At 44.4% G+C, this 24,149-nt stretch overlaps 2 protein-coding genes and 1 long non-coding RNA gene across 4 annotated transcripts in view; all 3 read left to right on the top strand.

Moving 5' to 3' along the window:
- mcm3ap (minichromosome maintenance complex component 3 associated protein) overlaps positions 1–5,803 on the top strand; it is a 67,769-nt gene extending 61,966 nt beyond the window's left edge. For both annotated transcript variants that reach the window (XM_079507727.1, XM_079507726.1), the window contains exon 37: positions 5,134–5,803. In XM_079507727.1, coding sequence (XP_079363853.1) covers positions 5,134–5,355 — 222 coding nt within the window. In that variant the 3' untranslated portion in view covers positions 5,356–5,803. The remainder of the gene's footprint in view (positions 1–5,133) is intronic.
- Positions 5,804–12,703: 6,900 nt separating this feature from the next.
- Positions 12,704–15,234, top strand: LOC306928738 (uncharacterized protein; the record flags this gene model as incomplete). The annotated part of the gene is made up of 4 exons (XM_079509011.1): positions 12,704–12,844; positions 14,028–14,212; positions 14,658–14,795; positions 15,087–15,234. 4 exons carry the CDS (start codon positions 12,704–12,706, stop codon positions 15,232–15,234), a joined length of 612 nt encoding a protein of 203 aa, XP_079365137.1.
- A 332-nt stretch (positions 15,235–15,566) lies between these two features.
- Positions 15,567–21,848, top strand: LOC306927915. Its single transcript, XR_013790608.1, has 5 exons — positions 15,567–15,629; positions 15,812–15,953; positions 20,952–21,092; positions 21,304–21,356; positions 21,793–21,848. It is a non-coding gene; the product is annotated as an uncharacterized lncRNA (long non-coding RNA).
- Positions 21,849–24,149: the final 2,301 nt, after the last annotated feature.

Raw genomic sequence — 24,149 nt, 5'->3', positions numbered from 1 at the left:
GGGGGGGTTCAGAATATTATTATTCTTATTATTTGACGAGGATGAAGAAGAGGCTGGAGCAGCACGGAAATTTATTGACAAATTTACTAATTAACGAGCAATCACCACCTGATGATGATTGTTGCATTTAAAGCAACCAAATGTATGGCTCCCCCATATCTTGCCAGCATGATTGAACCCTACAAACCCTCCCGCGCACTCAGATCAGCCAACGCAGGGAAGCTGGAAGTACCCTCACTAAAAACGCCGGGACAACGCTCCACACGTCCCAAACTCTTCTCCCTTCTGGCCCCAAAACTGTGGAATGCACTTCCCGTTGCAATCAGAACTGCAGCATCACTCCCGATCTTCCGCCGTAGTCTGAAAACCCACCTTTTCAGACTCCATCATGGCCCATAGCACTTACCCTACCCCCCTTAGACAGCACTTCTTAGACTTATATAGCATTTGAAACAGACTTATAGCATGTCATGTAGACAGCACAATAAGTGCATTGTATGTAGTCATAGCACTTCATAGTATATATGTACAGCATAGTATAGCATATATGTGTAGTTTATATGTATAGTGTCATTATATAGATATGTTCTAGTTATAGTTTATATGTATAGTGTCATTATATAGATATGTTCTAGTCACGTTCTTAGCTTACGCATGTTTCGCGATAAATGCATTTTTACATATGTGATGTATTCCCATGCTTTTTGTTCTTGCTTAATGTAAGTCGCTCTGGATTAAGAGCGTCTGCTAAATGCCTAAATTGTAAATTGTAATTGACACCACCTGACTCTCTGGGCTCATTAGTGAAGTTGCTAGTTGTGTGTAGAGCCCAGGGTCACATTAGATAAGAATCTAGTTGACGGAGGGTGTGTGTGTGTAGAGCCCATTGTGTGTGTAGAGCCCAGGGTCACATTAGATAAGAATTGACAAAGGGGCTGAAAAATGGGTCACAAAATTGTGGGATAAAAAAATGAATTAAAAAAAAGGGAGGAGAAGTAAAGTGAGAAGGATTTGTTTTCAGGAGGATTGTTTTCCTGTAACCTAACCCACCCTGGTTCTACGTTTCAATACAACCGCTTCCAATCTAATGTGTAAGGGTTCATTATGTTTGGTTGAGTCATAGCACGTCACCGAGTGGCACGCTACGAGCTCGTAGGTCTGCTATTTTTGAAAAATCGTGAAAATGTGCCTGGAATCTTTGAATATATGTTCTTTCAGAGCGAGTTTTTAACTCAAATCTTTGCTACTGAGAGGGTCCCTGGAACTACATATTTTCAGATGGGGGTCGGCGGCCAATGTCATGTATATCTAAAGTTCCTTGACTTGAATATGTTTGAGAACAACTGACATAGAAACATGTTTTTTTAAAGAAAAGACATTTTTTAAATTTCTACTTCAGATCTAAATGGTTTAACTTAATGCCATCCTGGCACCTCAAAAAGGAGAGGCTATCCTCTCTGGCAGGTACACGCCTATCCCTGGCACCTCAATCAGGTCCTCTCTGGCAGGTACACGCCTATCCCTGGCACCTCAATCAGGTCCTCTCTGGCAGGTACACGCCTATCCCTGGCACCTCAATCAGGTCCTCTCTGGCAGGTACACGCCTATCCCTGGCACGGTGGCACCTCAATCAGGTCCTCTCTGGCAGGTACACGCCTATCCCTGGCACCTCAATCAGGTCCTCTCTGGCAGGTACACGCCTATCCCTGGCACCTCAATCAGGTCCTCTCTGGCAGGTACACGCCTATCCCTGGCACCTCAATCAGGTCCTCTCTGGCAGGTACACGCCTATCCCTGGCACCTCAATCAGGTCCTCTCTGGCAGGTACACGCCTATCCCTGGCACCTCAATCAGGTCCTCTCTGGCAGGTACACGCCTATCCCTGGCACCTCAATCAGGTCCTCTCTGGCAGGTACACGCCTATCCCTGGCACCTCAATCAGGTCCTCTCTGGCAGGTACACGCCTATCCCTGGCACCTCAATCAGGTCCTCTCTGGCAGGTACACGCCTATCCCTGGCACCTCAATCAGGTCCTCTCTGGCAGGTACACGCCTATCCCTGGCACCTCAATCAGGTCCTCTCTGGCAGGTACACGCCTATCCCTGGCACCTCAATCAGGTCCTCTCTGGCAGGTACACGCCTATCCCTGGCACCTCAATCAGCTCCTCTCTGGCAGGTACACGCCTATCCCTGGCACCTCAATCAGCTCCTCTCTGGCAGGTACACGCCTATCCCTGGCACCTCAATCAGGTCCTCTCTGGCAGGTACACGCCTATCCCTGGCACCTCAATCAGGTCCTCTCTGGCAGGTACACACCTATCCCTGGCACCTCAATCAGGTCCTCTCTGGCAGGTACACGCCTATCCCTGGCACCTCAATCAGGTCCTCTCTGGCAGGTACACGCCTATCCCTGGCACCTCAATCAGCTAAACTGAGGAAAGTGTTACAAACTCGAGGCTTTTATGTTATAAATGTCTAACGTTTCCACCTACACGCTCTTCATCAGAGTCTGTGAGTCACGACTCTGATGCATGTATGTTTTATTGTCTCCACCAGGCCGAAGGCATGGGGAGAGAGTATGTTTTATTGTCTCCACCATGAAGGCATGGGGAGAGAGTATGTTGTATTGTCTCCACCAGGCCGAAGGCATGGGGAGAGAGTATGTTTTATTGTCTCCACCATGAAGGCATGGGGAGAGAGTATGTTTTATTGTCTCCACCATGAAGGCATGGGGAGAGAGTATGTTTTATTGTCTCCACCATGAAGGCATGGGGAGAGAGTATGTTTTATTGTCTCCACCATGAAGGCATGGGGAGAGAGTATGTTTTATTGTCTCCACCATGAAGGCATGGGGAGAGAGTATGTTTTATTGTCTCCACCAGGCCGAAGGCATGGGGAGAGAGTATGTTTTATTGTCTCCACCATGAAGGCATGGGGAGAGAGTATGTTTTATTGTCTCCACCATGAAGGCATGGGGAGAGAGTATGTTTTATTGTCTCCACCAGGCCGAAGGCATGGGGAGAGAGTATGTCTCCACCATGAAGGCATGGGGAGAGAGTATGTTTTATTGTCTCCACCATGAAGGCATGGGGAGAGAGTATGTTTTATTGTCTCCACCATGAAGGCGTGGGGAGAGAGTATGTTTTATTGTCTCCACCATGAAGGCATGGGGAGAGAGTATGTTTTATTGTCTCCACCAGGCCGAAGGCATGGGGAGAGAGTATGTTTTATTGTCTCCACCATGAAGGCATGGGGAGAGAGTATGTTTTATTGTCTCCACCATGAAGGCATGGGGAGAGAGTATGTTTTATTGTCTCCACCATGAAGGCATGGGGAGAGAGTATGTTTTATTGTCTCCACCATGAAGGCATGGGGAGAGAGTATGTTTTATTGTCTCCACCATGAAGGCATGGGGAGAGAGTATGTTTTATTGTCTCCACCATGAAGGCATGGGGAGAGAGTATGTTTTTTTGTCTCCACCATGAAGGCATGGGGAGAGAGTATGTTTTATTGTCTCCACCATGAAGGCATGGGGAGAGAGTATGTTTTATTGTCTCCACCATGAAGGCATGGGGAGAGAGTATGTTTTTTTTGTCTCCACCATGAAGGCATGGGGAGAGAGTATGTTTTATTGTCTCCACCATGAAGGCATGGGGAGAGAGTATGTTTTATTGTCTCCACCAGGCCGAAGGCATGGGGAGAGAGTATGTTTTATTGTCTCCACCAGGCCGAAGGCATGGGGAGAGAGTATGTTTTATTGTCTCCACCAGGCCGAAGGCATGGGGAGAGAGTATGTTTTATTGTCTCCACCAGGCCGAAGGCATGGGGAGAGAGTATGTTTTATTGTCTCCACCATGAAGGCATGGGGAGAGAGTATGTTTTATTGTCTCCACCATGAAGGCATGGGGAGAGAGTATGTTTTATTGTCTCCACCATGAAGGCATGGGGAGAGAGTATGTTTTATTGTCTCCACCATGAAGGCATGGGGAGAGAGTATGTTTTATTGTCTCCACCAGGCCGAAGGCATGGGGAGAGAGTATGTTTTATTGTCTCCACCAGGCCGAAGGCATGGGGAGAGAGTATGTTTTATTGTCTCCACCAGGCCGAAGGCATGGGGAGAGAGTATGTTTTATTGTCTCCACCAGGCCGAAGGCATGGGGAGAGAGTATGTTTTATTGTCTCCACCATGAAGGCATGGGGAGAGAGTATGTTTTATTGTCTCCACCATGAAGGCATGGGGAGAGAGTATGTTTTATTGTCTCCACCATGAAGGCATGGGGAGAGAGTATGTTTTATTGTCTCCACCAGGCCGAAGGCATGGGGAGAGAGTGTTTTATTGTCTCCACCATGAAGGCATGGGGAGAGAGTATGTTTTATTGTCTCCACCATGAAGGCATGGGGAGAGAGTATGTTTTATTGTCTCCACCATGAAGGCATGGGGAGAGAGTATGTTTTATTGTCTCCACCAGGCTGAAGGCATGGGGAGAGAGTATGTTTTATTGTCTCCACCAGGCCGAAGGCATGGGGAGAGAGTATGTTTTATTGTCTCCACCAGGCCGAAGGCACGGGGAGAGAGTATGTTTTATTGTCTCCACCAGGCCGAAGGCACGGGGAGAGAGTATGTTTTACGTACGTGCGCGCGCGTGCGTCCGTGGACAGCTAATCTCCGGCACCGTTGTCTTGATCACAGCCATACTCTGCACAAACACTCCCTGAATGCCACAGCTGGACCTCTGCCCCAAGGTTTTCACATTGGCCTCTTATAGCGCCACCAGGAGGCCGTTTTGTGAAAAACATTTTTTTTGGACAGTACACCTACAGATTTTGTTCAAACATCACGCAAATTGGTACACAGTCTCTCTAGAGCCATTCAACGAAACGGGTCTTTCAGATTGGCTTCCAAAGTTCGCAGGAGTGCTCAGTTTCAAACAAAATGCTGCAAATCATGAACACATGGTGTGATTTCCGTGAAATTGTGCACGCACATTCACACTATTGAACTCATTGATGAATTTTTAGTTGTATGGCCGATTCCGATTATTCTACTGATTTATATCATGCATCCCTAATTATTTGACATTTGAGGACTCATCAAGCTGAACCCCCCCCCCCCCCCCCCCCCATGTGTTCTAGGAGGCCAAGAAGACCCCTCCGTCTCTGTCCTCCAGGGGGTCTCTGTCCTCCAGAGGGTCTCTGTCCTCCAGGGGGACAGCGGGCTCTCTGTCCTCCAGGGGGACAGCGGGCTCTCTGTCCAGACGTCTCCAGGACCTCCAGCGTCAGATCGCAGCCGGTCAGGCAGAGGAACTGTCCTTCAGGCTGAAGCTGGACAACCTGATGACCATCGTAGACGACTGAGACTTAAAAAAAAAAAAAAAACGCTTTTTTTTTTATTCCACGAAAAACTCCCTGGACTCTCGAGCCGCGTGCAAATTGAAACCAAATAATGGACCCGACTTGTGCGCTCTCAATCCACGTTGTTTATTAGTAGTTTTCTTGCATTTCTTGAGAGATTAACGTTGAGTTGAATTAACACTTACTCATTATTGGCTCAGGAATGCAATGAGTTTTTAATGTTTTTTCGAGCCGTTTTACTTTAGCAGTTTTCTCTTTGTATTTAATAAAGTAAAGTGTGTTTATTATTGATTTTTAAAAACAGCTTAGTGGAACAAGGAGTGGAATTCTCCTTCTCTCTCTGTGTTGTTCTTGCTGGGATACTGTTCGGTTTGTTTTTAAGACATATTTGTGTCAAACATTGAATAAAACTTCACATTTAAATGATTCTCCTACAAAATGATTTCACCTACATTGTTATGGTGACCACTACACAGTGGTGTAATGGTGATTTATTTGGGGTCCGGGGACCCCCAGGGGTACTTGAGGGAGTTCCAGGGGGTCCCCAGCTAAATGATAGTTATGAACCAAATGGACCCTTATGGGTCTGTAACTCAGAGTGTACAATCTGGTGTACGATCTGGTTTGGTACCATTTGTACACTCTCAGAGTTAAATTAACATCGATTTCACAATATAAATTGGGGGTCCCGGAGATAGAAATGCCATTAAATGGGGGGTCTGTAGACTAATGCATGTCAAACTGGGGGTCCTTGAAATGAAACGGGTTGAGAATCACTGCTAGAGCCGTACAAATCTTCTCTTAATGGGGGTCCCTGGCATATCTTTTTCAAATAGGGGTCCGTGTGTTAATTAGTGTCAATTTGGGGGTCCTTGACATGAAAAGGTTTGGGAACCGCTGTCCTACGGTACATGTGCACAGAACAGCTTAACTCATTCTGGGCGGGAACCCCTTTTGGTGTTAGCATTATGTTATGCTTTAGCTATTGAAAAATGGCAGATCTACAAGCTCGTAGCGCGCCACCGAGTGGCGCGCTACGAGCTTGTAGGTCTGCTATTTTTGAAAAATCAAAGAACGACTGACATAGAAACATAGCTTTTTCAGAAAACTGTCAGAATGTAGAAGACATTTTTAGAATCTGATCTCAGGTCAAAATGGGAACTCAACTCATTCATTTTTTTTAAAGGCCTCAGTAATAATTTAACAAACACCTTGTCATAGTCTCTGTATGCGCTGCACATTGTAAACACCATGTCATAGTCTCTGTGTGCGCTGCACATTGTAAACACCTTGTCATAGTCTCTGTGTGCGCTGCACATTGTAAACACCTTGTCATAGTCTCTGTATGCGCTGCACATTGTAAACACCTTGTCATAGTCTCTGTATGCGCTGCACATTGTAAACACCATGTCATAGTCTCTGTATGCGCTGCACATTGTAAACACCATGTCATAGTCTCTGTATGCGCTGCACATTGTAAACACCATGTCATAGTCTCTGTGTGCGCTGCACATTGTAAACACCATGTCATAGTCTCTGTGTGCGCTGCACATTGTAAACACCTTGTCATAGTCTCTGTATGCGCTGCACATTGTAAACACCATGTCATAGTCTCTGTGTGCGCTGCACATTGTAAACACCATGTCATAGTCTCTGTGTGCGCTGCACATTGTAAACACCTTGTCATAGTCTCTGTGTGCTGCACATTGTAAACACCTTGTCATAGTCTCTGTATGCGCTGCACATTGTAAACACCTTGTCATAGTCTCTGTGTGCTGCACATTGTAAACACCTTGTCATAGTCTCTATGCTGCACATTGTAAACACCATGTCATAGTCTCTGTATGCACTGCACATTGTAAACACCTTGTCATAGTCTCTGTGTGCGCTGCACATTGTAAACACCATGTCATAGTCTCTGTATGCGCTGCACATTGTAAACACCTTGTCATAGTCTCTGTGTGCGCTGCACATTGTAAACACCTTGTCATAGTCTCTGTATGCGCTGCACATTGTAAACACCTTGTCATAGTCTCTGTATGCGCTGCACATTGTAAACACCTTGTCATAGTCTCTGTATGCGCTGCACATTGTAAACACCTTGTCATAGTCTCTGTATGCGCTGCACATTGTAAACACCTTGTCATAGTCTCTGTATGCGCTGCACATTGTAAACACCATGTCATAGTCTCTGTATGCGCTGCACATTGTAAACACCATGTCATAGTCTCTGTGCGCTGCACATTGTAAACACCTTGTCATAGTCTCTGTATGCGCTGCACATTGTAAACACCTTGTCATAGTCTCTGTGCGCTGCACATTGTAAACACCTTGTCATAGTCTCTGTATGCGCTGCACATTGTAAACACCTTGTCATAGTCTCTTTGTGCGCTGCACATTGTAAACACCTTGTCATAGTCTCTGTATGCGCTGCACATTGTAAACACCTTGTCATAGTCTCTGTATGCGCTGCACATTGTAAACACCTTGTCATAGTCTCTGTGTGCGCTGCACATTGTAAACACCTTGTCATAGTCTCTGTATGCGCTGCACATTGTAAACACCTTGTCATAGTCTCTGTATGCGCTGCACATTGTAAACACCATGTCATAGTCTCTGTATGCACTGCACATTGTAAACACCTTGTCATAGTCTCTGTATGCGCTGCACATTGTAAACACCTTGTCATAGTCTGTATGCGCTGCACATTGTAAACACCATGTCATAGTCTCTGTATGCGCTGCACATTGTAAACACCATGTCATAGTCTCTGTATGCGCTGCACATTGTAAACACCTTGTCATAGTCTCTGTATGCGCTGCACATTGTAAACACCTTGTCATAGTCTCTGTATGTGCTGCACATTGTAAACACCTTGTCATAGTCTCTATGCTGCACATTGTAAACACCATGTCATAGTCTCTGTGTGCGCTGCACATTGTAAACACCTTGTCATAGTCTCTGTGTGCGCTGCACATTGTAAACACCTTGTCATAGTCTCTGTATGCGCTGCACATTGTAAACACCTTGTCATAGTCTCTGTATGCGCTGCACATTGTAAACACCTTGTCATAGTCTCTGTATGCGCTGCACATTGTAAACACCTTGTCATAGTCTCTGTGTGCGCTGCACATTGTAAACACCTTGTCATAGTCTCTGTATGCGCTGCACATTGTAAACACCTTGTCATAGTCTCTGTGTGCGCTGCACATTGTAAACACCTTGTCATAGTCTCTGTATGCGCTGCACATTGTAAACACCTTGTCATAGTCTCTGTGTGCGCTGCACATTGTAAACACCTTGTCATAGTCTCTGTATGCACTGCACATTGTAAACACCATGTCATAGTCTCTGTGCGCTGCACATTGTAAACACCTTGTCATAGTCTCTGTGTGCTGCACATTGTAAACACCTTGTCATAGTCTCTGTGTGCTGCACATTGTAAACACCATGTCATAGGGCCTGTACAGACGAGGACGTATTCGGTGTTTCTGGGGCAAGTAATTAGCCGATCTGCCCTTTTTGTCACACGGAGACGGCGTTTTGGGGGACTTTAACGGCTAATTTTGAAACTACCTTCCAGAGTGGGAAAGTTTGGAGACGCGACTTTCACGTCTCCGTGTGTACAGCGAATGCCGCCTAATTTGCTGAAACGTTGATGTCATAGTCCCCTCGCCCCCTCCAAACTAACTAGTGTTAATGGTTTATTTCACCATAACCACTTACATATAAGTATCACAGCTATTTTATATTTGCACATAATGTCTATAAATCTCTTCTCCAAAAATAGCCGATCTGCAGCCCGCATGCACGCGAGCTTGTAGAGGAGCTATTTTTGGAGAACAGATATAAATTATGGTGATTACCAATCCGGAAAGACAAGAAAAAAAACGGATCTTCTACATTATTGTTACTATTAAATGGTGTAGTGTAGAATAGATTAGTATATAGGCTATACAAGATAGGCAGCACAGCCACCGCACGTTCCTCTCAGGCAGGTCTGACTGCGCAGTGCACAGTGCAAAGCATGCATGGACCTCATCAAAGTGCTTCTCTTCTTGGGTGGAAATTAAACATTCTTTGTGTAACTTCAAAACGGCTTTGCATTGAGAGACCACAGGTAGGATAAACACATTGTTTACTGTCCATATTCCTCTATATTATTGCAGTCACAGTCACAGAGAGAGAGAGAGAGAGAGAGAGAGAGAGAGAGATGCGTGTTAAAAAATAGGAGTGCGCACCTCTCTCTCTCTCTCTCTCTCTCTCTCTCTCTCTCTCTCACACTTACTTTGTGCTTGCTGCTGTTTTCAGAAGAATTAATCCAAGGTTTGTCATATATTATGGTTTAGTAGGCATACACTTTAGCTGGTCAGTCAGTGTGTGCAGACTCAGAGAGAGAAGCAGCACTGCTCTGCTCATTAAATTGATATGACGCATATGCGCATCTGATAATTAGTTATTTGGCAACACCTGTGTGAAATACCAACGCTTTCATATAGCCTACTTTTAGAAGCTTTTTCTTTTTTTTGATGGCCATCTACAGGCCAGCCATGTGTACTGCATCTTTATCTTGAAAACGAAGCAGTTTACCGGTCTCGTCTAGACCCGTACATAATTAACATAACCGCAATGTAGACGCAGTAAGGTTTTATATCGTTCACAAAACTTAGGCGGGGAACAGCCCGCGACGTCCTCGTGTAGTGAGGCCCTTAGTCTCTGTATGCGCTGCACATTGTAAACACCTTGTCATAGTCTCTGTGTGCTGCACATTGTAAACACCTTGTCATAGTCTCTGTGTGCGCTGCACATTGTAAACACCTTGTCATAGTCTCTGTATGCGCTGCACATTGTAAACACCTTGTCATAGTCTCTGTGTGCTGCACATTGTAAACACCTTGTCATAGTCTCTGTGTGCGCTGCACATTGTAAACACCTTGTCATAGTCTCTGTGTGCGCTGCACATTGTAAACACCTTGTCATAGTCTCTGTATGCGCTGCACATTGTAAACACCTTGTCATAGTCTCTGTGTGCGCTGCACATTGTAAACACCTTGTCATAGTCTCTGTGTGTGCTGCACATTGTAAACACCTTGTCATAGTCTCTGTGTGCGCTGCACATTGTAAACACCATGTCATAGTCTCTGTGCGCTGCACATTGTAAACACCTTGTCATAGTCTCTGTGCGCTGCACATTGTAAACACCTTGTCATAGTCTCTGTGTGCTGCACATTGTAAACACCATGTCATAGTCTCTGTGTGCGCTGCACATTGTCTGTATTTACTATACTGAGTCACTTACAAAGGCACAAAGACAAATCCTAATTGTTTTGGATAATAATAATTGAGTCTCCTCAGTGCTTCCATTGGAAAACAGCCACTTAGCTGCAGAGGTGAGTGGGTGTGTATTGCACATCATATTAGCTGCAGAGGTGAGTGGGTGTGTATTGCACATCATATTAGCTGCAGAGGTGAGTGGGTGTGTATTGCACATCATATTAGCTGCAGAGGTGAGTGGGTGTGTATTTTACATCATATTAGCTGCAGAGGTGAGTGGGTGTGTATTGCACATCATATTAGCTGCAGAGGTGAGTGGGTGTGTATTGCACATCATATTAGCTGCAGAGGTGAGTGGGTGTGTATTGCACATCATATTAGCTGCAGAGGTGAGTGGGTGTGTATTGCACATCATATTAGCTGCAGAGGTGAGTGGGTGTGTATTTTACATCATATTAGCTGCAGAGGTGAGTGGGTGTGTATTTGACATCATATTAGCTGCAGAGGTGAGTGGGTGTGTATTGCACATCATATTAGCTGCAGAGGTGAGTGGGTGTGTATTTTACATCATATTAGCTGCAGAGGTGAGTGGGTGTGTATTTTACATCATATTAGCTGCAGAGGTGAGTGGGTGTGTATTGCACATCATATTAGCTGCAGAGGTGAGTGGGTGTGTATTTTACATCATATTAGCTGCAGAGGTGAGTGGGTGTGTATTTTGCATCATATTAGCTGCAGAGGTGAGTGGGTGTGTATTTTACATCATATTAGCTGCAGAGGTGAGTGTGTGTATTGCACATCATATTAGCTGCAGAGGTGAGTGGGTGTGTATTTTACATCATATTAGCTGCAGAGGTGAGTGGGTGTGTATTGCACATCATATTAGCTGCAGAGGTGAGTGGGTGTGTATTTTACATCATATTAGCTGCAGAGGTGAGTGGGTGTGTATTGCACATCATATTAGCTGCAGAGGTGAGTGGGTGTGTATTGCACATCATATTAGCTGCAGAGGTGAGTGGGTGTGTATTTTACATCATATTAGCTGCAGAGGTGAGTGGGTGTGTATTTTACATCATATTAGCTGCAGAGGTGAGTGGGTGTGTATTGCACATCATATCGTTGCTGTCGGGAGGAAACCTCATAACATTTTTTAGGTTTTTTTTTTTGCATAAATCAGTCGGTACTATTGAACACCCTTTACCTCTGTGTGTTGTTTCATAAATCCGTACTATTGAACACCCTTTACCTCTGTTTGTTGTTTCATGAATCAGTGCTATTGAACACCCTTTACGTCTGTGTGTTGTTTAGAAAATATTGAACCAATGGAAAGTAGTAAAAAGTGCTTTGGACAAAACCTCTTAACTCCATTGGACCCTCAAAATGTCTGGTAAAGCAACTAACTCATGGAAGTAATTGACAATATATAAAGTCACAACGCCAACTTTGATGAGGCTGTATTGCTTTGTTTTAAAAACATAAGGTTTTCCTAATTTCCTGAAAAATGAACATTTTGGAGTTATGAGGTTTCCTCCCGACAGCAGAGATATTATGGCTATTATGGCTTTTCAAAGGACAGTGTTCCCGAGAACAAGTACTACGTGAACCATTTGGCAAGGTAGTGTCAAGTTGAATCCTCCTCACGGAAACGTCAAGGATAAAATACCAATTGTATGGAACGCTGCAACAAGGAACTTGAGAGTGAAAACAGATACACAATGTACACAATGAATCGAGGGCATGCGTGCCAATTGACTGCAGTGGCACAATAGTTTAATGTGACGACACCTAACTTTGATCAGAGTTGAGACAAGGCTGAGACAGGCTGTGGGTGGAGGCTTAGTGTGTGTGTGTGTGTGTGTGTGTGTGTGTGTGTGTGTGTGTGTGTGTGTGTGTGTGTGTGTGTGTGTGTGTGTGTGTGTGTGTGTGTGTGTGTGTGTGTGTGTGTGTGTGTGTGTGTGTGTGTGTGTGTGTGTGTGTGTGTGTGTGTGTGTGTGTGTGTGTGTGTGTGTGTGTGTGTGTGTGTGTGTGTGTGTAAAACCTGCCAGTGCAGAGTATATGTTTCATTCTCTCCGTAACCATGAGTGTGTGTTGGAGTTGGACAGCGGTGTTGGTGTTGCTGCTCTGTGGAGCTCAGCGTGGACGAACCCAACAGAACAACTTCTATGGAACGGTCCTGACCTTTGACCCAAAGGACACGTACGAAAATGGAACTATGACGGTAAGAACATGTCAAGATTACCATTGATAATAAAATTAACGAAAAGAGTAAAAACGAAACCTACAATTAAAAAAATAAGATACAAAAAAAAAAATGAAAATATTAAAAACAAATAATTATTTATTGAAGTATGTAACTATCTTGAATGCATAACATGTTTTGTTGTACATTCTGTATGGTTGAGTATGTTAATCCAATATAAGTACAACTGGGGTGACTGTATTCTGTTTCCCTGCTCTTCAACTGAGACATTTTAGATCGTGTCTCACGTAGACTCAGGATCTGACACCAATGTTGGGGAAAAAAAGAAAAGAAACACAGTTTTTAACTTCTTCTCAATGACTGAAACATTATGTATTTCTTTCTAATTAACTCTTCATTCTAATTGTGAAAATGATTATTAAAAAATCATGAAAATAATTATTACAAAATCATGAAAATGATTAAAATAATCATGAAAATAATTATTAAAAAATAATGAATGATTATTAAAAAATAATGAAAATGATTATTAAAAAAATCATGAAAATAATTATTTAAAAAAATCATGAAAATAATAATTATATCTAACTATACTATATTATATACTATATAGAGCGTTGCAGTCCCGCCCCCGACGAGCAGCCCGGAAGACAATTTCCAAAAAGAAATTCTCCCATAGACGTTTCATAAAGTATTTATTTAAAGACCTGTAAGAGGAACAAAGCCAACTAGGATGGTGACAACTCATGACAACAAAGCCAACTAGGATGGTGACAACTCATGACAACAAACGCAATGTTTTGGGCTGAACAAATAATTTGTGCGTGTCTTGAGGTCAGAAAACATTATGGAATGTCAGAACAGGTCAGCTCCATATATGGAGATCTAAGGGTTTGAGGTCAGATGTAGAGTTGCTGGCCGGCTCCATATATGCAGATCTAGGTGATGATCCAGTCTTCTCCATGTATGGCTATCCAGGGTTTGATGTGCTCAGTGTCATGCATCTTCATACTGTATATGGAGACGCCCATATATGGAGCGTGTCACGAGGCGTTACCTGACTGACTAACTGACTGACGGGATACGCAGGTTTTCATAGTAAATTAAAATTATTCTGTGTCCGTATCCACCTACTGTAAACAGAGACAGGATCAAAGTCATGTAGTGTAACTTTTATGATGTCATAATCTCCTAATTCCAGGTGGTTCTGCGCTATAAGAACGCCTTCACGTCCTGCTCACATTCAGACACATGGGAGTGTCTTGGTGGAGACTGTGGCAGTGAGAGCCACCTGGTGGTGAACACGGTGTATAACACCTCAGAGTGGTGTCAACGAGAGGGAATCATGACTCGACTGGTTCCTATCAACACTTACTTCTATATGGAGTGAGTGAAGAGAGATGCACTATGACAACACACACCATTACACTATAGATACCATGTTGATGTTGTGAGTGAAGAGAGATGCACTATGACAACACACACCATTACACTATAGATACCATGTTGATGTTTTACACAGTAGGTCATTTAATTGGTATTTAATTAGTTATAATTCTCATATAACGTGTGTGCGTGCGTGCGTGCGTGCGATGTGAGGCGCTATTATTGTTGATCGGTTATATTCAACATTTTTTATCACGTGGCCAAAATAATGTTTATTGATTGATTCATTAAATGAGTTCAATTAACTCTTTCACCCCTACATGTTTTACATTTAACTTTTGTTCCATCTGACAAAATTATGACATGAATAAATGTGTTATTATACTTTTATCTGTCACTTTGTAAACAATAATAATAATAATAATAATAGAATCATCCCCCACAGGTTACAAGGTGGTAACTGGATAAATAACAATAACAACATTGTGAGCTGGTTTGCGCGGACGGGTGTGGACCTCTGGACCAGATCAGACACTGGGAAATCTGACAGGTCTCCTCAGACCACCATCATACCTTCACTACGGTAACATTACACACTGATGTTATGTTCTGATATTACTAACATTAACATTAGACACTGATGTCATGTTCTTATATTATTAACATTAACATTATACACTGTTTTATTAGAGCCTACTATTTAAGATAACTGGAAAAGCTCAATGTGAATTCAGTTTGAGGCTAAATATTCCCATTATCATTTATACAAAAATATAATGATATAGTTGTAATACTAATATAACACTATACTACATACCTCTACTAATAAAGAAGTGTAAAAGACACTAATGATAAATGTCTCTTTGTCTCTCAGAGTTCCTTCTAACTGTGGGAGAAACTTCACCCTGTTAGCGTTTGACCCAGATGGAGACCGGGTTATATGTAGACCATGGTCTAGGTCTACTCTTCCTTCCATTCTCAACTCGTCACCTGTGAGTTCAATGTTTTTAATTTGTAAATAAGAACATAGATCACGCCATACTGATGCTAATACACAATTGTATGCTAATTTAATTCTGATGCAAACACAGATTTTAAGTAACATTGCATTTATTTTAATCATGATTACAGTTATGATCAATCTGTACTGTTTTTCTCTACGCCTCTTCTTAGAAATATGTTTCTCATGTTTTTTTTCTTTTCTTTTTTTACTCTTCCTGTCCTTTCTCTCTTTCAGGATTGCACTTTGTCATTTACTGCCACTGACAGCAGTAATGAGGGTAACTACGTTGTCGGGTTGTATATGGATGCCTATCCCAACCAGAATATCACCATATATTATATTATATTATATCTCAGTACAATATCACTACCAGTAACCTTCTCAACTATATACCTCTACAGTTTGTTATCAAAGGTACTCAGCACCCTCACATATAAACATTGACCATTGCAGCTCTATTTTCCTATAGGGGTTCCTGGCACCTCAACCAGTTAATGTGCTAATAAAGTGAATATAGATGATCTAATAAAATCAATAATCTAACCTAAACATAAAGCCATTAAAATGGTTATATTCCCTCCTTGTCATGTGGTCAGTGGATGGAGCAGTAGCCAGCTGTACAGAGGGACAGTATCTACCCAGGTTCCTGCCTCCCACCCCGGATAACAGGGCACAGCTCTACACCCCTGTTGGTCACACACTGGAAATCACCATCAGCACAGAGGCAACACTCTCCACGTCAGTACAATAAATATATAACCATCACCACAGAGACAACACTCTCTATGTCAGTACAATACATATATAACCATCACCACAGAGACAACACTCTCTACGTCAGTACAATAAATATATAACCATCACCACAGAGACAACACTCTCTATGTCAGTACAATACATATATAACCATCACCACAGAGGCAACACTCTCCACGTGAGTACAATAAATATATAACCATCACCACAGAGACAACACTCTCTATGTCAGTACAATAAATATATAACCATCACCACAGAGACAACACTCTCTATGTCAGTACAATAAATATATAACCATCACCACAGAGACAACACTCTCTATGTCAGTACAATACATATATAACCATCACCACAGAGACAACACTCTCTATGTCAGTACAATAAATATATAACCATCACCACAGAGACAACACTCTCTATGTCAGTACAATAAATATATAACCATCACCACAGAGACAACACTCTCTACGTCAGTACAATAAATATATAACCATCAACAGAGACAACACACTCAGAGTTCCACATTGAGGTCAACATCAATGCTAAGATTTCCTAGAAGCTTTCCATAAACCAAAAAAATCACACCCGTGTGAACTGAGTGGTGTAAGGTCTTATATAGCCTGTCCGACGTAATGAAATCATGTCTGATGTAATGAAATCACACCCGGGTGAACAGGGTGAACATAGCAACCATGCTCATTTTTTCTGCACTAACAAAGCCAGTTGTAGGAGTGGTTTACACCACTCAAAAAACTGTCTCTGAGGGTGTGTCTGAAATATTCCACTGACAACATGAAAGTTCAAATAATAGATTATTTTCGCGAGCCATGGCCATGGTTGAGAACCCCTAGCTGTAGGGTGAAGTCACCACAGGGCAGAGTGAGACACAGTACACAGCGCAGAGTGAGACACAGTACACAGGGCAGGGCAGAGTGAGACACAGGGCAGGGCAGAGTGAGACACAGTACACAGGGCAGAGTGAGACACAGTACACAGGGCAGGGCAGAGTGAGACACAGGGCAGGGCAGAGTGAGACACAGGGCAGGGCAGAGTGAGACACAGTACACAGCGCAGGGGCAGAGTGAGACACAGTACACAGCGCAGGGGCAGAGTGAGACACAGTACACAGCACAGGGGCAGAGTGAGACACAGTACACAACGCAGGGGCAGAGTGAGACACAGTACACAGCACAGGGGCAGAGTGAGACACAGTACACAACGCAGGGGCAGAGTGAGACACAGTACACAGCGCAGGGGCAGAGTGAGACACAGTACACAGGGCAGGGGCAGAGTGAGACACAGTACACAGGACAGGGCAGAGTGAGACACAGTACACAACGCAGGGGCAGAGTGAGACACAGTACACAGGGCAGGGGCAGAGTGAGACACAGTACACAGGACAGGGCAGAGTGAGACACAGTACACAACGCAGGGGCAGAGTGAGACACAGTACACAGCGCAGAGTGAGACACAGTACACAACGCAGGGGCAGAGTGAGACACAGTACACAGGACAGGGCAGAGTGAGACACAGTACACAGGGCAGGGCAGAGTGAGACACAGTACACAGGGCAGAGTGAGACACAGTACACAGGGCAGGGCAGAGTGAGACACAGTACACAGGGCAGGGCAGAGTGAGACACAGTACACAGTGCAGGGCAGAGTGAGACACAGTACACAGTGCAGGGCAGAGTGAGACACAGTACACAGGGCAGGGCAGAGGCAGGAAGCGCAGGGCAGAGTGAGACACAGTACACAGGGCAGGGCAGAGTGAGACACAGTACACAGGGCAGGGCAGAGTGAGACACAGTGCACAGGGCAGAGTGAGACACAGTGCACAGCGCAGGGCAGAGTGAGACACAGTACACAGTGCAGGGGCAGAGTGAGACACAGTACACAGGGCAGGGCAGAGTGAGACACAGTACACAGGGCAGAGTGAGACACAGTACACAGGACAGGGCAGAGTGAGACACAGTACACAGGGCAGAGTGAGACACAGTACACACGGCAGGGCAGAGTGAGACACAGGGCAGAGGCAGAGTGAGACACAGTACACAGTGCAGGGCAGAGTGAGACACAGTACACAGGGCAGAGTGAGACACAGTACACAGTGCAGGGCAGAGTGAGACACAGTACACAGGGCAGGGCAGGGCAGAGTGAGACACAGTACACAGGACAGGGCAGAGTGAGACACAGTACACAGCAGGGCAGAGTGAGACACAGTACACAGGGCAGGGCAGAGTGAGACACAGTACACAGGGCAGAGTGAGACACAGTACACAGAGCAGGGCAGAGTGAGACACAGTACACAGGGCAGGGCAGAGTGAGACACAGTACACAGGGCAGAGTGAGACACAGTACACAGTGCAGGGCAGAGTGAGACACAGTACACAGGGCAGAGTGAGACACAGTACACAGTGCAGGGGCAGAGTGAGACACAGTACACAGGGCAGGGCAGAGTGAGACACAGTACACAGGGCAGGGCAGAGTGAGACACAGGGCAGAGTGAGACACAGTACACAGCGCAGGGCAGAGTGAGACACAGCAGTGCAGGGCAGAGTGAGACACAGTACACAGTACACAGGGCAGAGCAGAGTGAGACACAGTACACAGGGCAGGGCAGAGTGAGACACAGTACACAGGGCAGGGCAGAGTGAGACACAGTACACAGGGCAGAGTGAGACACAGTACACAGTGCAGGGCAGAGTGAGACACAGTACACAGGGCAGGGCAGAGTGAGACACAGTACACAGTGCAGGGCAGAGTGAGACACAGGACAGGGCAGAGTGAGACACAGTACACAGCGCAGGGCAGAGTGAGACACAGGGCAGGGCAGAGTGAGACACAGGGCAGGGCAGAGTGAGACACAGTACACAGGGCAGTGCAGAGACAGGCTAAACAGGGCAGAGTGTGACACACAGTCACCATAATTGTCTGGAATAAAACTCCAGACAATTTATTTGCTAAATTATTCACATATGGTTTTATCTATTGTCAAAGAATCACCCACATGCATGCTGTCACTCCCAGTGATGTCTTAAAAACGAGTCAGCTGTTTCTTTGGACTGGTGGCTTTATTTCGAGCAACTTTCTTTCTCCAAAGCCAACGTAAAACTGACAAATGGAAACAAACAGTGATCAGATTCAGAACAACAATAAATGAAGCATAAAGCACATAAACATACGAAAATACACAAACAAATATTCACCTCACTGGGGATCAAAGGGAATGAAGGAGGAAACCCACAATAACATCAAAAGCAACCCAGACTGTGGCAGCGGTGGCCGAACGGATAGCGGAGCGGTCTTGATACCGGAAGGTCGCCAGTTCGAATCAGCGGTCCGACACGTTAAAATGACCACCGCTGAAGTGCCCTTGAACAAGGCATTGAACCACTCCGATGAAATGTGTTCTATGAGCAGGGCCTGGCTGGAAACAAGTTCTTGAGCTTAGCCCAGATACCCTGGGTAAATATAGTAATCATTTCATTTCATTTCATTTCACACAATTGATAAATTAGACTCATAACCAAATGCAATAAAACTTAAATCTTAACAAGGAAACAGAACATATTGACACAGAAACAAACAAACGAACCTTAACATGGTGACACGCTGTTGTCAAACAAACCTCCGTCTGCCCACTTCAGACGGAAGCCTACAAGGCTCGTCAGGCATGATAACTTGACACCATATATGGTCATAAGACCGGAAATGACGAAATTAAACTCCGCAACAAATACATACATGACCTACATGACCAACCAACCAAATAAGAAATAACAAAAATACTGCCACATAATTCTGGCAGCTAAATATGCCATTTTTAGACCTGGTTTACTTTGGTTGTTGCCTGTAGTCAGTCTACCTGATGTTGAAATATTGGTTTGTAAAATAATATTTTCTACTTTCCCTTCCAATTGTCACAGACAGTTTAAATGATGGATGTTGTATACTAGATTTATAAGGTCACATGACAACATAGTTTTCTAGTTTTCTAGATAAAGGGGGTTGTGCAACTTACGCACTCGCTCATCCCCGTTCTCCCTCTCTCCTTCTGATCTCTTTCCACTGTCTCCCTATCTCCTTCTGATCCTACTATGCAGTCAAACAGGAATATGTTCACTTCCCACACGTCATTTAGTCATTTTCAGACACGCCATAACTTTAACGCTAACCCTGGATAGCTTGCTGTAACGTTTCATACAGAAACAAGGCTGGCAGACCTCAGAACAAATGGATCGAAAGGCATTTTAATAATTAGTAGTAGAATTGACACAGACATGACAACAAAATTCAACAAAACCATTTCATTGATTTTAAAAGCATTTCATTGCTTACAGTAAAGACATTATATCACCAGGGGTAATAATTTAACCTCATACCTGAGGGGACACCAGGGGTGTGGATCAATTTGGGGTTCTTGGCACAAAAGGTTGAGATCCAGAATCACTGATCTAAAGGGTTTCTGAACATCTGACATATTGAATGAAGTAATGTATTAGTTAGTGTTTTGTTGTCCTATGATGTCCCCAACGTTGCTAAAGACTTTTGACCTCATGTTCCCTTGTTTGCTGGTGTTGTAGGGTCTCTGAGCTGTTGTTCAGTGGACCTCATGTTGTCTTGTTTGCTGGTGTTGTAGGGTCTCTGAGCTGTTGTTCAGTGGACCTCATGTTCTCTTGTTTGCTGGTGTTGTAGGGTCTCTGAGCTGCTGTTCAGTGGACCTCATGTTCTCTTGTTTGCTGGTGTTGTAGGGTCTCTGAGCTGCTGTTCAGTGGACCTCATGTTGTCTTGTTTGCTGGTGTTGTAGGGTATCTGAGCTGCTGTTCAGTGGACCTCATGCTGTCTTGTTTGCTGGTGTTGTAGGGTCTCTGAGCTGCTGTTCAGTGGACCTCATGCTGTCTTGTTTGCTGGTGTTGTAGGGTCTCTGAGCTGCTGTTCAGTGGACCTCATGTTCTCTTGTTTGCTGGTGCTGTAGGGTCTCTAAGCTGCTGTTCAGTGGACCTCACAACATGGAGCTGACTGGACCAGCACAGGGACAGTTCATCCTGAGATGGACACCATCATAGTCAGAGGATGGAGAACATCACCCTGTCTGCTTTGTTGCTCAGACCAACAGGTCAGCGTCTGCCTGTCTGTCTGTCTGTCTGTCTGTCTGTCTGTCTGTCTGTCTGTCTGTCTGTCTGTCTGTCTGTCTGTCTGTCTGTTTGTCTGTCTGTCTGTCTAACCATTTTAATATGTATTCACCTTTTGAATAGCTTACACACATCACATGAAAACCATGAAGATAAAACTAAACTCCTGTTCATTAAACATGTCTGTTTTCTCAGTGCGTCCACATATCAGTCGGAGCTTCGCTGTGTCATTGTCAGTGTCTCAAACGGTGGGTGAAACTACACATGTTTACTAAAGCACCATGTTTCACATTCCATCAGTGATACCATCTGGTGTGAGGAGGCTCCACTTAAACCTTTATGTTCTCCACCTGGTGTGAGGAGGCTCCACTTAAACCTTTATGTTCTCCACCTGGTGTGAGGAGGCTCCACTTAAACCTTTATGTTCTCCATCTGGTGTGAGGAGGCTCCACTTAAACCTTTATGTCCTCCATCTGGTGTGAGGAGGCTCCACTTAAACCTTTATGTTCTCCATCTGGTGTGAGGAGGCTCCACTTAAACCTTTATGTTCTCCACCTGGTGTGAGGAGGCTCCACTTAAACCTTTATGTTCTCCACCTGGTGTGAGGAGGCTCCACTTAAACCTTTATGTTCTCCACCTGGTGTGAGGAGGCTCCACTTAAACCTTTATGTTCTCCACCCGCAGCGCCTGCAACCACCACACCAGCTGCTACTACACCCATGAACCCACCTGCTACTACACCCATAAACCCTACTGCTACTACACCCATGGAACCTCCTGCTACTACACCCATGGAACCTCCTGCTACTACACCCATGAACCCTCCTGCTACTACACCCATGACACCTCCGACTACAGAAACTGCAACACCACCTACTTGTACAACCATGGCCCCACCACCACCACCCGTTAAACCATGTGAGAGTCTGTTCTGTGGTGGCCCGAACACCATCCGTTTCTCCTACTTCACTTATATCTTAACGCTTGTGCTGATTCTGTGCAGCACGGCTGGTTTTGCATAAGGGCTCTTTGAGTTATTTAAGTTGCCCACGGGAAACCTCTCTTTACATTGCTTTTTATTTCATTTTTTATTTTTATTTTTTTCTTTGCATGGCACCAGGCCTACATAGGCTATCACCAATGATGAGCTAAGATGCTAAGAGGTGTGTGTGCTTCATGTTGCTGAGCTGTCATTAGCGTAGCAGACTAGCAGCAGTGCTATCTGAGGGCTCCAGACAGTATGCCGTGATTGGCGTAGCAGCATCAGCTGAGGTGTGTAGTTTGATGTGATTGGTCTGCTTTTGTATAGGGAGGTGTGTAGTTTGATGTGATTGGTCTGCTTTTGTATAGGGAGGTGTGTAGTTTGATGTGATTGGTCTGCTTTTGTATAGGGAAGTTGACACTGGGATCAGACAGACGGGCTGGGCACACCAGAACCTCCATGTGCGGCCAAAGGAAGCTGTCTGCCGGGGTCTCTTCCGGGTTTTTAGACAGCTGGTGGATGAAATGAAGCTCCGCCCACCCAATGAAGCTCCACCCACCCAATGAAGCTCCACCCACCCAATGAAGCTCCACCCACACGGCTGAATGCTGCGTCGGCCAGATTCCTGGAAAAGCAGCTTGCCCCAGCGGCATTCTGCCTTGTGGGTGGAGCTTCATTTCCATCCACCAGCTGTCTAAAAACCCGGAAATGACACAAAAGACAGCTTCTTTTGTCCGCGCATGGGATCTTAAGTGTAGACACAGCCAGACCATGGGATCTTAAGTGTAGACACAGCCAGACCAACCCTCTTACAGACCATGGGATCTTAAGTGTAGACACAGCCAGACCAACCCTCTTACAGACCATGGGATCTTAAGTGTAGACACAGCCAGACCAACCCTCTTACAGACCATGGGATCTTAAGTGTAGACACAGCCAGACCAACCCTCTTACAGACCATGGGATCTTAAGTGTAGACACAGTCAGACCATGGGATCTTAAGTGTAGACACAGCCAGACCAACCCTCTTACAGACCATGGGATCTTAAGTGTAGACACAGCCAGACCATGGGATCTTAAGTGTAGACAGTCAGACCAACCCTCTTACAGACCATGGGATCTTAAGTGTAGACACAGCCAGACCATGGGATCTTAAGATCTTAACCCTCTTACAGACTGCAGCCGCCTTCTGTGACATCATGTCATAAACAGCTTGAAATGTTTAGATATTATGGGCTCTATTTTCATCAGATCTAAACTCCTTTACCTTTTTTTTGTTTTACTACTTTGAAAAACATGTTTGAATCTACAAGCTCACAACATGTCGATGTAGATCGGCTGGTTTAACTATTAAACATTTATTTTCACAATAGTATAAAAAAAGGTAACGTAGTTTAGGGATAAGGGGTTCAGCATGGACGGAAATAGAGCCCAATGTGTTTAATAACAATACCTGCATCTTTACTCTCCACTTTAACATTAATGGAACATGGGTGGCCAAACGGGCTGAACATTGTAATCTATGAATGGGACATGGGTGGCCAAACGGACTGAACATTGTAATCTATTAATGGGACATGGGTGGCCAAACGGACTGAACATTGTAATCTATGAATGGGACATGGGTGGCCAAACGGACTGAACATTGTAATCTATGAATGGGACATGGGTGGCCAAACGGACTGAACATTGTAATTACATTACATTACATTACAGTCATTTAGCAGACGCTTTTATCCAAAGCGACTTACAATAAGTGTATTCAACATAGGTAGGGAACAAAAACTACTAATCACCAGAAGTTTTTAGTGCATTTTCTGCAAAAACAAGCAACCAAGAGTATACCTAGCGCTAAGGTAAAAGTGCAATATATCAGCTACCTATTTCCTTAACCAGATGAGACAAAATAGCTAAATCAAATGAGCATGAGCTAAAACAATTAAGTGTATCGACTAAACAAGATCCAATAAACAATACAACAATAGAAAACAAGCGTTCGTACAACTAGTTAACAACAAGTAGGTCAGGCAGAGAGGAAGGGTAGTGTTTCCTGAAGAGG

Source organism: Electrona antarctica (genome assembly GCF_951216825.1).
Source record: "Electrona antarctica genome assembly, chromosome: 8".
NCBI lineage: Eukaryota > Metazoa > Chordata > Actinopteri > Myctophiformes > Myctophidae > Electrona > Electrona antarctica.
This window is presented reverse-complemented; position numbering and strand designations above follow the sequence as displayed.